Source organism: Zootermopsis nevadensis, unplaced genomic scaffold, assembly GCF_977971745.1.
Source record: "Zootermopsis nevadensis isolate Lab colony 2312 unplaced genomic scaffold, Znev_1.0 Znev_ptg000016l, whole genome shotgun sequence".
Classification (NCBI taxonomy): Eukaryota; Metazoa; Arthropoda; class Insecta; order Blattodea; family Termopsidae; genus Zootermopsis; species Zootermopsis nevadensis.
The window spans coordinates 6,219,246-6,236,933 of record NW_028259148.1 but is presented as its reverse complement, the minus strand read 5'-3'; the positions used below and the strand labels follow the sequence as shown (position 1 = coordinate 6,236,933).

The 17,688-nt window shown below is 40.7% G+C and overlaps 1 protein-coding gene across 7 annotated transcripts in view; it reads left to right on the top strand.

The window, feature by feature from the left end:
- The window catches only part of CadN (neural cadherin), a 620,389-nt gene that overhangs the window by 126,546 nt on the left and 476,155 nt on the right, over positions 1-17,688 (top strand). For all 7 annotated transcript variants that reach the window (XM_087349487.1, XM_087349486.1, XM_087349488.1 and 4 more), the window contains 3 exons: positions 6-195; positions 750-932; positions 7,018-7,207. In XM_087349487.1, coding sequence (XP_087205613.1) covers positions 6-195; positions 750-932; positions 7,018-7,207 — 563 coding nt within the window. The remainder of the gene's footprint in view (positions 1-5; positions 196-749; positions 933-7,017; positions 7,208-17,688) is intronic.

Here is a 17,688-nt window from a genome sequence, read left to right as displayed (position 1 = left end):
CACAGCTCTGGGATAGACGGCAATCCCACAGTGTTCTATCATCTTATGCCAGGGTCGACGGCACAAACGAACAAGCTTCATACATTCTATTCGCAACAGAGAGCGGATAATGGATTCACTTGGGCAGATATAAAAGTTAATCAACCGTTAGATTATGAAACTGTAAAAGAATATAATCTAACTATAAGAGTTGAGGTAAGGCTTTGTGATATTTATTTTTGATTTGAAGGGTGAAGGGATAAAACAGTATAAATTAAGGTTTAAATGCTTATTGCTGTTATTTATTAAAATTCAAACTGTTCTGCCAGATATAGAACAGTACTCATTTTATTCAGGAGAAACATTGATATAGTCTTGGTCAGACTACGAGTTGTCCTCGCCAACATTTTTTGTGGTTTCTCTCGTGGTCAGTATTGTTCATGATTTTCCACGATATTTAGTAATTTTGTGAGCAACAACTTTCCAAATTTTTATTTTTATTCATTAAATGTTCACTCTGCACATTTCGATACGCCAATATGCTTTTAATCAGTTTTAGTGTCACGGACTGATTTTAAGATACTATCCTGGCATTTGACTGGAGAGACTGAGGAAAACCACAGTTGTTAGTGAGGATAGCTGGTCTCTGGGCCAAGATTTGAACCAGGGAACTCTTGAATATGAATAAGGAAACGTAATTACCGAACTGTGATGTTTGTTAATTTTTATGACGTCTACGTAGCTGAAGATTACTTTGCGATTACTTACAGAATAATGGATTACAGCAGCTGGCCTCAGAAGCCACTGTCTTTATCATGCTTGAGGATGTCAATGATGAAATTCCTCTTTTCACTGAGCGAGAACAAGAAACTGTGCTAGAAGGCGAGCCTATTGGTACCAAAGTGACACAGGTCAATGCAATCGACAAAGATGGCACCTTCCCAAACAATCAGGTAAGAAGTTCTTCTGTTTCTGTTTACATATTAAGATACGAGTTAATTCGTCGATGAGGCAGATCCTCTTTTTTGCTGCTTTGGTTCTTGCGCTGAAAAGTGATATTTATGCTTTGAAAGTCCGTAATTCATTTACTATTTGATAGATATCAGTAGATGATCGTTGATTGATTACACGTTATCATAAGTAAAGAAATATCTCAGTGAGTTAATTATTAAGAAAGGAAAGAAATTTAAAAGACACGCAAAATTTTCATGTCAAAGGGAGCGTGTTTCACAAGATTTCATTGTTTCAACCATTACTAGAAAATTTGCAGGGTGACCACTGGAAATTTGAACAAAATCTGCAAATAAATTGAATCGCAGTGTGGCCTCGAATACATTGCCATGTTCCTGCAAGAATGCAGGTGCCAAGTTAAAAAATACAAAAAATGACAAATGACTAGAGCTAGAGGATCATGTTTCGCTCTTTTTAATGGGATGAATGAGTGAGTGAACGTATGACGTGGCAACTCAACTTTCTTGTCATCTTCAGAGAGCGTTGTCGTGTTTATTTACGTAGATTTCGCTTTTAAACAATGATCACGTGTCAAATCGGGTGTCATGTTACTTCAGCGGGAGCTCTCAGTTGACAGGCGTTTTGCTGTGAACGCAGGGCTTACAGCACCAGACAGCATGCGTTCCTTCTGGTCATGCCAGCTTCAGCGCACTAGTTCTTCCCTGTCACTGATGTACCGCGATCATCAGAGCCTCTTTGTGTAATTGTGAACGATGTGATGGCAGGCACATCCAGGTACATTTAACGCGAAAGAAAATGTTCCTGTTTCCGATTCGGAGTTAATTCTGATAGAGTTAATAGCTGTTAACATAGACGCGGACATCTTATAATTTCGGGGGGTGTTGAGGTTTGCTTTACAAATTCTCCGGGATGATGGGTAATCATAAAGAAGACGAAACGTAACAGATACAGTAACGAATAGAGTAGCATCTTCTCTGCCACTCTTGTGTTCCAAGGACCCTCTTAGTCACTTGGACTCGTGGTGGCTCACCGCTTGCGGGCAGTGGTATAAAGATTACGAACTCCCTGTGGACAGAATTTGTAGCTGTTTCACTGCGATCAATAACCGTTCATCAACACATCTACCCGTCGTAGAACACCTAAGCCCTATGGATTATCGAAATGCAACATTTGAATGTGACGGGTGAAAGGATTAAATGAACTTCAGTCACCTGCCACAGTTCATATGACATTAAAGGCCTGTAACTGGTACGTAACACAGTAATAATCATCAGACGTCATTTGTTTATTTTACCTGATGAGGCCGACGTTATTTGCGTTGAAGGGTCGTTGAATATGAAGGATGGACCGAAAATTTGGTGGCCGTATATTGAGTCTCTGAGGTGTCAGCATTCGCCTTGTACTCCTCCACATTTCACTGCTGATGGCCTAACTTCACGGCGATATTGTGCCGATATACGATAATTATTCGTACTTTTATGTACCATAGGTCCGCAGTGGCCGCGCGGTCGCTGGGACCGTGGGTTCGAATCCCACTCAAGCCACGGATGTTTGTCCGCGTTTGTCTGTGTTGTGCTGTCCTGTGTACAGGTAGAGGCCTCGCGACGGGCCGATCCCTCGTCCAAGGAGTCCTACCAAAAATGTCTATAGATCGAGCCAACGTAAAGTTGGGACCCGCAGTGCTTAGGCACTTGAAGAACGGGTCGTTTCCAGTATCCAAGCAGTTTATGTTCCATAATAATCGTCTGCAGCATTATCAGATTACACAAAACCCTTCATCAGTAATGTACCTTTGCTTTTATATTCAAATTCAATTATATTAGCACGAATTTGCACAACATTTTGGAAGTTTGACGCTTGGGAATATTGTTCAGTAACTTTAAGTAGTGTAATAATTAGGGCTTTGGAAAGTACTGTACTTAAAAATTGTTAGGATACGAAGTGTCAGTAAATAAACCACACCATGGAACTGTCACCGATTAGGTCCTCTGGCATTTTTGTTTTCCGTGGTTTCTGCAAGTGGAGGTTACGTTATTTTTAAGATCGCCCTATAAACGGGCTAACATGGGAATATGAAATGAAGCCTGTGACAGGCAACCGTGTGGTTTGTGTCTGCTAAAACACAAAGCCGCATTTCCCATTTGTCGGTCAACCAACATTCTGTCGGGATACACAGCAGTTTTAGCCAATAAACCGGTAGGGTCATATAGGATCTACCATCAGCAATAAATTCCAGCCTCGTGAATGTTGCTTTAGACATTATGCTAGCTTCCTCTGCCTTCCAACTCTGTGTGTTAGGGATATACATATTTTAGATGTTGCAAATATCATTACGTGATATTTACATGGATTAATGTGTGTTGGGAGGTACGCCCGCATGTTTGTTTTGATGGTTTTGGTGTTAGTGTTGTACAGGAAGTAATTTATATAAAATATTATATTTTATAGAGAGAGAATTTAGGTCTTGTCTGGTTTAGATCTGTTTTTATAGAATTTTATACCGATTAGCGTCGTACTGAAACCGCTCTATCGTTTGTACCTAAATCTATGCCATCTCTTGGCATATCATCTTCAGTTCTTTGAGACTAACTAACTAACTAACTAGATGGCTTACCGAACCCGAAGGTTCATCACCGAATTAACCAAAGCCCTCCACCGGACCCTGTCCTGGGCCAACAAAATCCAGTTTCCTTCAACTCCTATCTCGGATAGATCCCGCCTGAGATTATCCTCCCATCTACGTCTAGGTCTCCCCAGCGGTCTCTTCCCTTCAGGTTTCCCAACCAGTACCCGGTGCACACCTCTTGTCCCATCCATGCGCGCTACATGTCCCGCCCATCTCACTCTTCTCGACTTAATCACCCTCACAATACTGGGGGAGCAGTACAGATTTTTAAGCTCGTCATTGTGCAGTTTTCTCCACGCCCCATCGTCTTCCCTCTTAGGCCCAAATATCCTCCTCAACACCCGATTCTCAAACACCTGCAATCTGTGTTCCTCCCTCTGAGTGAGAGACCATGTTTCGCACCCATACAAAACAACAGGCAAGATTATTGTTTTGTATACTTTAATTTTCAGGTTCTTAGAAATCAGACGGGAAGACAAAATATTTTGGACTGAGAAGTAGCAAGCATTTCCGGAATTTAGTCTCCTCCTAACTTCCTCACAAGTATCATTTTGATTTGTTATTGTTGTTCCCAAATATTTGAACTTTGTAACCCTTTCAAAGGATTTATTAGCTACCCTAAGATAATTTTGCCCGCCTGTCTTCTGATGACGAGATACTAACATGTACTTAGTTTTTTCTGAATTTACTTCCAGCCCCACTTGTCTACCAGCCTCTAGTAAAACTTCTGCGTTCCTCTTTATTGTATTTATATCGTCCCCCAATAAATTAACATCATCAGCATATGCCAATAGCTGATGTGTCCCGTTCAATTGCAAACCCTCCTGCCTACCTTGGACCTTCCTGATGGCGTATTCTAGCGCAAAGTTAAAGAGCAAGGGAGACAAAGCATCTCCTTGTTTTAGACCGTTCTTGATGAGGAATGTCTCAGATACATATTTACCTACTCGAATTTTGCTGCAGGTTTCATTTAAGCACATTTTTATTAGACCCACTTGAGACACGACGTTTATCTAATTGATTTTTTAAAACTCAGTTTCTGTCTCAAAGAAAACAGCACGGTCCCGTGAGATTTGAGGTTCTTACGACAGTCAAGATGATGTTCTTTTGGGTTGTGACGCCATGTGGATTCGTAGGTAGATACCGAAACGTCGTCTTCATCGCCGGCAGAAGATATCACATAGCGAACCTGTGTGGGGAGGCAACACCACACAGGACTTACTGCCCTGAAGATGGAGACAGTATGCTTCTCCGTAACGTTCCTAACGCCCTGAAATAAGGGGACGGAACAGGAAGGAGAAGGTGGAATTGTCGGAGAAGTCCCACATTTTCCCAGAGTACAAATGTCGAAGTTGCTTGTCTGTGTCTCAGTCTTCTTTTCAGATTTTTCGATTGAAATTGTGCATTTATTGCTAGTGTTCACGATGCGTTCTACATTCCCTGCCCATGTAATTTGATTTAATCGATCCACTTATGTTTCATGTGGAGTGCAAAGTACGAAGTTCCTTGTAAAGTAAAGTTTGTCCCACTATACGCCATGTAGGCGTTTGGGGTGAGTGGAGGTATAGCTCCTCTCTTCCTTGACCTCGGCACTAGATGGGGGTGAGTGGTCAGCATCACGCCCCGGCCGGCTTTACCCCCGGGAAAGGACCCCGGTACCCATTGTAGAGGAGGCTGGGTGGGCCCCAGAGCCGGTCTGGACGCAGAGGCTAGAGGAAAAATCCTATGCCCCCGTCGGGGATCGAACCCCGGTCGTCCAGCCCGTAGCTAATCACTGTACTGACTGAACTATCCCGGCTCATAGAAGCTCCTTGTAAAATTTTGAAATACGCCCAGTTAGGCGGCTCATATTCATATGGATCAGGGGTCGACAACTTGTGACCCAGGGGCAGCAGGTGACCTCATTATTTTTTTGTTTGGCCTGTCACGTGCGTTGGGAAAATGTTTTGCGGCGGAGGGTCTTTTATATAAGATGTATACACGTCAGAATTGTGTATACATCATTTGGGACATTCTATATGCACACATTTTAAAAGCATACAAATTTGAAGCAATTGATCTTGTAAAATATTTAAAACTTTTTTACTTTTCGAGACCAGTCTTGGTGTGATGGTATTTTATCTGTGGTGTGTCTTTGTCATGTAGTTTTACGAGCACATGGACAATGGTAAACAGTGTGTATATGAACGTGACAGGTGAAACAAATATCAAGTTTCTGAAGAGGAACACGCCGGGATGCTGCATTGTAGAACCGAATATGAGTAAAGTTTTTGATCCGCTGTACTTGTGCGGCCAACTCACGATCATGTAACTCTTTGGAATTGTTCGCCTGTGCCACGCATGCACTTTGCAGTGAAGTGAGACTGACCGTCATGTGTGTTCTGTGTCGGTTCACGCTCAAAACAGTTTTCCTCGCATCCCCCTCCCCCCTCCCCGCCTGTCGCCGTATTTTATTGTCTGTGACGTGTATCACATAACGATTGTGACATGGCGACTGTGAATCCAAACCTCTAGGGTTATCAGGAACTGGATATTTGTCACTCGATCCGAAATCCATATCAACGTCAGATCTGTCTGATATTCTACAAACATTTATGTTCTTTGCGTGCGATGGTGAACAACGCTCGAACAGTTTTATACTTCGCTTACAAAGTAAACACGAAATTTGAGTGACAATTCTTGACGCTTACATTCCTTTTATTATTTCATGTGTCACTAGATGCAAATTATTAAAGAGTTTTGATTCTTTTGTCCTACAGAAATTAAATAATGTACTTGTTTTAGTCTTATCTGAGCGATCAGCGTTCACTTGACACAAACTTCCTAAATGTGTCACACTTTTCTGCATTTGTAGTGGGCGTATTCCGTATGTAGAGCCGCGTGATGTGGGGGGAGGGGGGTGAAGTCATTCCATGACCTTGAAGCGTGTAATTTTGTGACTGCTTCTGATTTAGTGAGACAGCTGCAGCGAACAAGGTAGCTACTAGCAACAACTTTGGACGTGGGTTAGGGAGATTGTGGTTTCGAATGTCTTGAAGGGCATAAGACAATTCAAATTAAGTCTAACATACGCCTTCTTGCTAAAGACCAAATGTGTTAAGACATGCCCTTCGCTTTTACCTTTTATCAGTGTATATTCGAAGTGTATGTGACTGATGTGGGTATGAGGGCGTTTGTTAATGCAGCACTGAGGCGTTTGAACATCGAGTTGCAGGGAAATTATTAGAGTAAACGATTAAGCTGATGATAATAGTGAGTTACCTGTGCAGTAGGCCTAATCATTTGTCTCCAGACAGATTGTTTATGGCAGTTTCTATTGTGTTAGAAATGTTTGAGGAACAGAAGTTTAGTTTCACTGGTGGAATGATCCAACATGTGTTTACTCTGGTTATTGATTATGGCGTGTGTCTAATTATTGTAATGGGGTTTTGTGCCCATAGGTATACTACTATGTAGTAGACTCACCCCGTAACGAGGGAAAAGACTTCTTTGAGATCAATTTGCAGTCAGGCGAAGTGTTCACAAAGATTGTGTTCGATCGTGAGAAGCAAGGCGCCTATGCATTGGAGGTGGAGGCACGTGACGGAGCACCATCTGCAAGGCCGAACAGCGGTGGACAACCCAACTCAGGTGAGTAAGCTGTTGATTTCAGTACAGGCACTTTGGAGTGGCACATTAGTGCGCGTTACCCACCATTTATGTATCGTATTTAGTACTCAAGATTCCTGATGTCATCACCATTTTGATGAAGGATTTTAATTACATGAAGACGTAACTTCATACAGAAACAGGCAGTGCAGATTTTCCTGTTGTGAGTTTCCTGCGTTAGAGGACATATTCCGTTGTAAATGACGCCATCTTTCCTGTATCCTCGTAGTTTACAAGTAATACAGTACGTCTGTGTAATTTCGTTCCTGTGTCTGTGGTTCAGTGGTAAATGGTTTACGTGTCGACACTCCAGCTTCATTTGTTACTGTATCATCTGATAGTTCAGACTAGTTAGAGGCATGAAGTGTTCAGTTTCTTGGGGTTAGATAATATAAATTACTAGCGGAACCCGTGCACGTGATCTGTGCTTGATTCTGACGAGGAATATGGTGGAGCCAGGGGTGTCCAGAGCAACGCTCAGGATATGCACTTACGTTTTGTTGATTGCTGTATGTGTGTGTCTTTTGCTTCGTGTTCAGAGGACTGGCAGTTTCGTAATTGAAAGCAAATCGTACTCTGTAGAAACGTTGCCGGTCGTAATTGCCTGTGGTTTTTCCATCTACATTGTATGTTCACTGCCTACAAGGCCGATTTGTTTTACGGTCCATATGTTCAGGTTGGTAATGTAGATTTTGCTAATGACAGAAACTCAGCTGTTGCCTAGGAACTGTTAATCATTCTGGCAAAATTAAAATATAATAGCGTAGGTTTACAAATGTCTGTATAATGAAAAACCGCCATCACAGAAACCTGAGTTTTGCTTTGTTCGGATGTACGCTGCAACAACCAGGAAACTCTCGCGTTACAAACTTATTATTGCAGTCTCTTGTTTCAAGAGTCTCCAATTGAGATGTAGTTCACCTACCAGATGGCTCTGGAGTAGGGTTTCTCATAATCGAATTCAGACAAAAGTCAATGTAATTCAGCTCGCATTTCTCTTAACGAAGAGATGGAGTGTAACCTATCAAAGTTGTTGTCAAGTCATTACAGCGATGCTGAATACGTGATCTTCTGTTACTTCATCTCACAGGATTATTTTCTAAACTGATGCACTGCGTCGTGGTGATTGTCGCTCGTGTTTCATATTCAGGAAATAAGCCGATTAAATTCGTTTTACTGAGTAGGTTAGTGTTACGTTAACGCTCTGCATTCGTATTCATGAGGTGTCTGATTCGAATCTTAGCAAGGCTATCCGCTATTCCGACAGGTGTTTAGGGAATTTCGTCAGTCGTCTGCCATGTTTGCAACCGGTTTCATCCCGAATTCAAGTGAGACATGTTTTCGTTGTGCCAACCGTCTCACTGTCGTGGACACAAAGATAAACTGTCTTAGTGAGAAGCAATTCCGTTTTGTTCTGTTCTGTTTGGTATACGAGGTCTGACAATTAAAAAAACTTTCAGCACTGTCATCACATTGCTTTGAATGTTTTAAAGTGGGCGAGAATAGAATTTTTAATGGGATATTTAGTTTCGGGAAATTTGTAAAGGCTCATGGGAAAAAATCAGGCATGCCCAGAAGCTGTTTATTTGCCGAAAACCGCGTGAGAGAATAAGCGTTTATCGTTACACAAAATGAGCTTTGTCGGCCAAGGATTTCGCTTCTTTTTATGTTCCGTCGTGAAGCTTTTAAAACTGACGGTAGTTAAAGTTTCCTGAAATTCATTAAACGTGTTCTGTGATTGTAGTCGTTTGAAGAGAAACAAATTGTTTTGAATTTAGTAAAGAATTAATAATAAATGAAACTGTAGCGTTCTATGCCGTTGGCTATTTCTGTTTTAAAACTTAGTACTCGTGCAAACGTTGAGGTAGAACCATTTAATATATACGCGAACGTGTGAACAGTGGTTGTATTTGTTAACTCCCTTGTTGTAAAAACTGGAAAACTGTAATATATATCTCCCAAAGCTTACATTTTTTTAAAGAATTGTGAACAGTCGTATTGAATTTAGCCCTTTAGGGACCTGAATATGGAGATTTCCTGCAGGTTGCCTACCCCGTAGGAGAACGTGACAAACAGATTCAGACATGGACACAGAACCGCTCACCCTCGAACGTGAAGAACACCTCGTAATAATAGTGATCTAATAATCGTAATACAATGATTGTAAGAGGATGGAGAAAAATTCATATCCACGGAGGATTTTCGTAATGTACTCTTCACCAAACGCTAGAAGAGAGGTTAGATGATCTGGATGTGTAGAATGCATGGGCATATAAAAAAAGATACACAATATATTTACGTGAGAATCTAAAAGGAAAAGGCCACATGGAAAGTCTAAACGTGGATGGGATGATAATATTAAAACAGATATTAAAAAATATATGGTGCGAGGATGTGGATCGGATTTGATTGGTTCAGGGCTCGTTCCATTGGCGGAATCTTGTGAACACGAACCAGCTGAGTGGCTATCAGATTCTCAAGAAGGACTCTGTTCTGTTGCGTTTGGTTATGATTCATAGGTTGCTCACGAATATCCTTATGGGCTGTTTGAGTACATACGTACGTATGGGGGCCCTGTGTATCCGTGAGCGTGTTTGGATTACGTATTTGCGATGGAATACGGAACATGAACAAAGGCTGTGCTTTGAACTGGGTCCAAAGGCCGCCAGTTTGCTGAAGTCCGTTGCTATAATCTATACCCACGTAAGTTTTAGTTGCCTTGGTTACTGGGCGAATTAAATATATGTAATTCTCATGTATGAGTAAATACAACTTGCTTCCTTTTTCGATAAACATATTTCGCGTAAGATTTCGAAGCAACGCATAGTGGGGGAAGATTCAAGGATAATTCGATGGACGAGGAATGTAGCATGTATGGGTCGGCTGAAGAGTCTACACGGCGCTAAAACCCAAAATAACATCATAATCATCATCAAAGCCGTGAAAATCATAAGTTTAACTTTATCGTTCTTCATTAAATTTTATAATGGAAAGTTTTACTGAAATTTTTGAACTCGTTTCAAGTTTGGTTAAAATCGGGCGTAATAGCGGTCATCGTACATGCGTTTTTGCTACTCGCGCAATACGTGGGGATCCCCCGTGGTGACATCATCGCCAAGACACTCCACTCAGAGGTCGTTGACTGTAGGGATTCTACCGTCACTGACGTATTTCATAAATGTTATGGATCAAATTCTGCTAAAGTCGCCATAATCGTTACGCTGCGTGTGCGTTTTCTAACCTGTTGCAATTTTATGCAGCAGAATAACGATTTGCTGGTCTAATAGACGAGTGTTTCGCCCGTCAGAGCCTCTCGGCTAGTTACTAGGTTTCGCTTTCATGTGAACAACCTTGTAATTTCCATGGACCAGAGCTCTGTGAGAGTTACGGAAACCTGCTACATGCAAATGTGGGACGTTTCATATTGTTTACGTGCACCATATTTTCCAGTGCTGCCAACATGAGTTTCAAAGTAAATTGAAATTGCCTTGTTTTCTCACTTTGCTTTGTAGGCCTTGTAGCAGCGGTAGATTGCAATCTTGTGTGTGGTTATTACTGCAGAGTTTCAGCTACATGTTCTAATTAACGTTTTGCCTGCTACAGTTTCTAATATAAACAGAATGTTATTTCTCTTTTTCAAACACACAAACACTTTTTTTTCACTGCTCAGTGGTTGTGTTTAGTTCTGCATGTAGAGCGTCTGTTACCTAGCGGAGTGGTATTCAACCTGGGGTACGCGAAGACATATTAGGGGGTACGTGAAATTTAAAAAATATATATTATTTTATGATAAACACTGAATAATCAATAATTTAATTTATTTAATTTATTTTAGATGTAGATTACATACTATGTATAACTTGAATTATACACCAACAACTTTGGGGATACAAAGTTGAAGAAAAATTATATCTGGGGGTACGCGAACAAAAAAAGGTTGAACACCACTGACCTATCATAACCCGCCTTCGTAATATTGAGCTTGCACCCGATGGAACATTGGGTAGTGTCATTTCATTTTTCCTTACGATGCTGCCTAGCGGTAACTATATGTACCACTTACATAAACAAACAGAAGCCCTGCATTTTGTGTATGTGGGTTTCGTATGATTTTCGCTGCGAACATGGCTTTATTTTTCAACATCATTGATTAGACGATTTTTGTGTTTTCTTCGCGGTAAGGACTGAATTCTTAAATAATATTTAGACTGACTTCGGCTTCAAAAGGGTAGGAGCATGCCTGAGGATGTCAAGATGTTGCCACTGCCTTTGCGATAAGCGATTACATCGTGTATTCTCGTTTTCATTTTTGATGTCAGTACAGAGGCTGCGTTAACTTTCGTTGAGTTAAACTTGAGTAACAGATGACGAGGAAACGCCTATTATTCGAACTAAAAATTTGGCTTTACAAATTTGTTTTTATAATTACCTTTTTAATGTATACAAATACGTAACAGCCTAACTGTAGCTCTGTGGTACCCGACTGGAGTCGTGTGTATGTGTGATCATGAGATCGAATCCTGGTTTGTTTGGGTGGGGGGTTGGAGGATTTTCTGCACGTACCATGTTGGTTTAACGACGATTTAGTTGACCTTCAGAGTAGCAGAGACGTTTCTGTGTCACGAAGAGGTGGTGGCTCACAAAACATCTTTGTCTTACGTCTTTGAGCATCGTCATGATTAAGATATTGCTGGCGTGCACGCTGGAGAAGAAATGAGTCACTTCCGCCGGCGACTGTTGGAAATTTATGCAATTCGAAATGAAACAAAGTTAAAATTCATTCATGCAGTGATGAATGAAAGCACCCGGCGAATTGTATTTGGTTCTGATATTTCCTCGACATTTCGATGTTCAGAGTACGCCAGTGTCGCTTTAACAAAGACCCTCATTTTCTTTTATTGTCACGATGGGGCGACTGTGTCTCTGGAGCTGTGGCCGCTAACGGCCGCATTGTCCATCCGCCAGATGATACGCGATCGAATATGGGGCAGGAGTGGAATGATACTGACAGGGAAGGATCGTAGGACTCAGACAAAAACCTGTCCCACTGCCACTTTGCTAACCACGAATCGTACGTGGACTGAACTGGGAGCACCCAGTTTCCTATGAAATGCCGTCGTTTGACCACCTCAGACGTGGCACTGCGAAGGCATTCATTTCCTCGCCGTTTGCATGTTCACATTCCCACATATGTTAGTAAATGTAAGAAGAACGCTGGATAGAACATTAGGTTCGAAAATAAAAGCTTTGATTGTTTTTCGTCACGGGCATGGGTTTATTTATCGGTAATATGTCCTGTTTGAACTCTGGGTCCGGAAGGTTGAGCAGCTGTCTCGGTGATTTTACATCAGCACCATCAGTTTGTCTCAGAACATTTAAGACAGTCGACTGCATTACTTCATTAAAATATTTGTTGTCAAATTTATTGTTCTTGTTTTTGACGTAAATACGTCTATAAGGAAGGGTCATTCGGCAAAAAAGTGTAACGAAAAAGGAAACGAAAAAGTGTAACAAGTGCATTATTGTTACCTAGGAAACGTTACATTACATTTAATTACATTAAAATACATTACTTTACATTACATTCATCTACCACAGACCCATCTTAAGCGTAACTAATTCAAGTTGAATAAGCAATGTCTTAATCAAACTTATCTCAATTGTAAAGCATGAATAAAGGAAATAATTAGAATAATATTATTATTGCCTAAATATAATTTAAATACAAAGACGTATTTACGTCAAATTCTCCGGAACCGTGGTTCCACTGACAACTTTTTTTTTCCAATTTAAGTAACATCGCCCATTAATTTTGGTCGTAGTTCAGATACAGTCAGGTGTAATGATATTACTTCCGTTTCCTGTTTGTAACAAATGTACGTGAGCTTTTGTCAGACTCGTTATTGTACTTAATATGGGATTGAACTAAGCTTATGTTAGGGGTAATGAGCTCAGAACGATTTGGCTGGTGGTTGGAAGTTTGTTGGGGTTGAAACCCTTTCAATTTTGTTCCAGAGCATTAGTGATTTGTGACTGGCATGTTGCCACTGGATGAATATAAGAATTTTTGGTTCTAGGATTGGTCAATGAAGAGTGGAGATAAAACTGAGCTGTGTTTCAGCCTGCAATGCGTTGTCTCGAAACGACGTTCGGTTTTATAGGCGTATGCAGATTTATGTGGCATAGGATTTTACCCGGAAGTAATTTGTGTTGTGTGATACGTGTTCGATGGAGGTGTGCGTGTATGTGAAGATTGTTTTAACATCGAAGATGGCTGTCTTCTGCGTTGTAACGCCGTGTGCCCTGGTGAAGTTTACCGACGTTTCAGAGGTCCTTGCTGCCTGTATCATCAGGGCGATGAATATATGTACATATTGGTAGCTTTTATATTGATGTAAGTGAACGGACAGACATTCGGACCTCGACAACTGACTCTTTGCCATTCTTCAGATGGGTTCCGAGTTAGTGAGGCAACCTCTGACGTGGTTGTTCGCACTGGTCGTGGAGACACACCTCATGGTATATATGCGGTCTCCGAGAAGGTTCCATTGCCAAGTTGGAAAATTTGTTTGACTTTTGGCAGAAGCTGAATTTTGAAGAAAACTTTGTGTACTAGAACATTTCTTAACTAGATCGTTCTTGTAGTGAAGTAGATCATTTATCATCGTGACAGAGCTGTTAGATGAACTGAAACCTTTGCGTGGGGAAGTCAGGTTATTGCATTTAGTTTGTAGCAATGAACTTCGATCGTATCTTAAACAGACAGCTAGCTAAATCTGTCGTATTTTCCAACCAACGCGAGTGGTTTGTGGTGAGAAATGGAACTAGCTGCCTTACGATTCTGTTTAATAGCCGGACACAGACGTCAGCGCTCTCACATGTGTAACCAATGGCCTTTGTTGGTATATAGGCCGAGTGGAGTGTACTTTTATTAATTAGCAACACCTTCGAATCTCGACCGACTATTTTGAAGTTTCGTTGGTTTTCAACCGTTCTTTGCAGTAGAATAGTCATAGTACCTTAAAATAGACCACGACTGTTTCCTTAAAATGTTTTAATATTCACTGTTACGGCATTTCCTTATCATTAGATACTGTATAACCTTTTAAAATTGCATCAGCGTCATAAAATAACCTGCAGAAAGCAGGATTTAGGAAGACCATGAATGAGATGGTATGAACAGTTTATGTAATTTCTTAACGGGGCTAATGGGCCTAAACATTATAAGGAATAATATATCAATACAATGTGATGGACAAAACATGTGGGACGCATGACGCAGATGAAAAGTAAAGTAAAGTTTGTCCCACTATACGCCATGTAGGCGTTTGGGGGGAGTGGAGGTATAGCTCCTCTCTTCCTTGACCTCGGCACTAGATGGGGGTGAGTGATCAGAATCACGCCCCGGCCGGCTTTACCCCCAGGAAAGGACCCCGGTACCCATTGTAGAGGAGGCTGGGTGGGCCCCAGAGCCGGTCTGGACGCAGAGGCTAGAGGAAAAATCCTCTGTCCTCCGTCGGGGATCGAACCCCGGCCGTCCAGCCCGTAGCTAGTCACTATACTGACTGAGCTATCCCGGCTCTCGCAGATGAAAAAGGATACGAAATTTTAGTCGTAAGTTCAAAGAGAAGAGACCATTTTGAAGGCCAAAGCGTATATAGCAGGGTAATATTTAAATGGCTCTTAAAGAAATACTGTCTACAGGCGTTGACTGGATTCAGGGTAGTAGGACTACAGGGTCCAGTGGTAAGATGAAAACACGGGTAATGGACCTTCGGACTCAAAAAAGGTGGCAACTGTCTTGATGAGCTGACAGACAATCATCTCAAGAACAAGAAGGCTCGGTGAAGTTATTTGTATGCATGTCATCAAAATATCGATTTCTCGATACAAGTTCTTCAAAAGGGGTTCACGTTTGCTGTATAAACAGAAAGATATGTATATCGAAGCTTGTGTTTATGTACATATGTATGTATGCTTGCTGCGTCAGGATTATAACTTCCGGCCTCCGGATTATGTGCAGGCCTTACGCGAAAAGCTTCGGGCTGTTATCTTTTTCAAATAAACTTTACCTCCCTTCTCTGTACTACGAAGTTGAGCGCTGTTTGTAAGCTTCTGAAACTTGGAAGTTTATTTCATTTAACTTTCTCTCATAACTGCCTGGATTCTCTCACATTATGGACTCTATCATTTAAAATACACACAGTTTTGGGTTATGCAAGGAAACACAAATTTCCCTAAGAATTCAACTTTCCCGTGATTTATAAAGTATAAAATGTTAAGAAGCCTTGTAATTAGCTCCGGAAGGCGAGATGGAGGGACCGAGAGATAAATTGCCTCCGAGGTCGAGGAGGGACGTCTTATCATTCCTTCTCTCATCTTCTTCCTGTGTCCTAGCGGCAGAAAATGCTAACTACACGACTTTATAAAATGCAATTAACTCAGTAGTGAAAATTGACTTTCAGATGTTCTCGGATCGGCCCGTGAATTTTATTTTGTTATGAAATCAGTTTGCAAAGCGAGCGTCCGTTTGTTTTCCCTGTTATGGGTTCCTGACAAGGGAAGAATGCGGCTGAGTGACAGTTTTGTTTTTACGGAGGGAAAACGAATTTCAGGCTTGTAGTTCCCAGTGCAGACTCGCGAAAGGACGTAGGATATGGGATGATTCATTCTTTTCCTGAAATGTAATTGGCTGACTTTTTATTTATGAGTTACATTAACGTGGTCGAATCTTAGAACAGTTGTTGTTGTTGTTAATATTATTATTTAAAAATTATGAAGAAATACACCTGCTAAGTTCTGTGAAGTAGGTAACGTAAGCATATGAAAGCACAGCTTGTAATTTGGTTGGTGTTACAGTATCTTTTAAATAATAAATTATCGACGTTGAGGCACTTTGCTAGATGTACACAGTAAATGAATGAGGAAAATGAAGGCCAGGTTAACCGATGACTCGCCCGAAAATCTTTTAAGTGCGAGTCGGACGTGCCTGGTTTTACTAGAGGCATAAACTATGATCTGGTTTGCTATGCTCTACAGCAGTGGTAATCAACCTGGGGTACGCGTACCCCCGAGGGTACGCGAAGACATCTTAAGGGGTACGTGAAATTAAAAAAAGATAAACATTGAATAATCAGTAATGTAATTTATTTAATTTATTTTAGATGTAGATTATATATTATGTATAATTTGAATTATACACCAACAACTTTGAGGGTTCAAAGTTGAAGAGAAATTACATCTGGGGGTACGCGAACAAAAAAGGTTGAATACCACTGCTCTACAGAGGTTGAGGATATGTTAATAGCTCTTATAGTTGTCATAGAAAGTGAAATTTTTTTCAGTGTTGTCAGTACTTTTTGTTAATTTTCAAGTTTGGACATTGAAATCAAACAACGAAGTTTGACTCTGACATTATTTTTTTCATTAGTAGAATAAAAACGTGGTTTTTAGAGGCGTAATAAAATGTTGCAGACGTGTTGGCCATTATGAAAATAGATCGTCTGTTATTGTACCGAGAACCAGAATTTAGTGCTCGTGTATGCCAGTAACAACGCGAAGTGGCTCCACGATATTGTAATTTTCCAAGACTGAGTCGTAACATTTCTCTCTCTGTGATGTAAACGCGTAGTGATCGGAATATGTTTTCGTATGCAGTACCGTCTGAACGCGCATGAATACACATAAGGGTCTGATTGGATTCAACTGCAGCAAGCTTACTAGCGACAGGCGGATTCCAGTTCTCCTCAATGCGAATCAAACCGACCTACTTTTTGAATAGATTACGCATCACCAGAACGGCAACTCATATTTGGCGGTGTTGCCGAAACCAATATTGCGAAGAGAATACGACTGGGAATATTACAAATGCATTGTTTGAAAATTGTGAATTATTAATAAGAGATTATATCAATAATGTCACTTAAGCAACTTGTTTTCAACTGTAAAATTCATGTTTCTGTAATGTCTTAAGTAAGTAGTTAATGAATACCGATACGCCACAATGCGTGTTAAGTTTTCAGTCCCGATTAGTGAGTCGAACGAAAATTAATGTAAATTACTTGAATAAAATGTTAGTGGTTACTTGATGGTTGATTGGATATTTTGTTTTATGGTATGGGTTGCGTGTATGAAAAGGAATTAAAGACATTGACCAGTGTTGCCAAAATTAACAGTTAAAGTTTCTTCGCGGGACAAAACATTAAAACTAGGAAGCTCTTTTAAATGACTGTCCGACAATCGAAGAACTATTTAACATTGAACGTCCGAACAAAAAGATTAGAAACACGTACTGCAATTATAAGTTTACATAAATTAACCGAATATTTTAATCTAAGTTAGTAGTGTGTAGGTCTGTACGTAAGTTTAACAACTGTCATTGTTTTCGTAAAACCCGACAGCGTCGTAGATCGCTTTCAGTTCAACTTTTACAATTCATATTATTCGATACAGTTGAAAAAGCG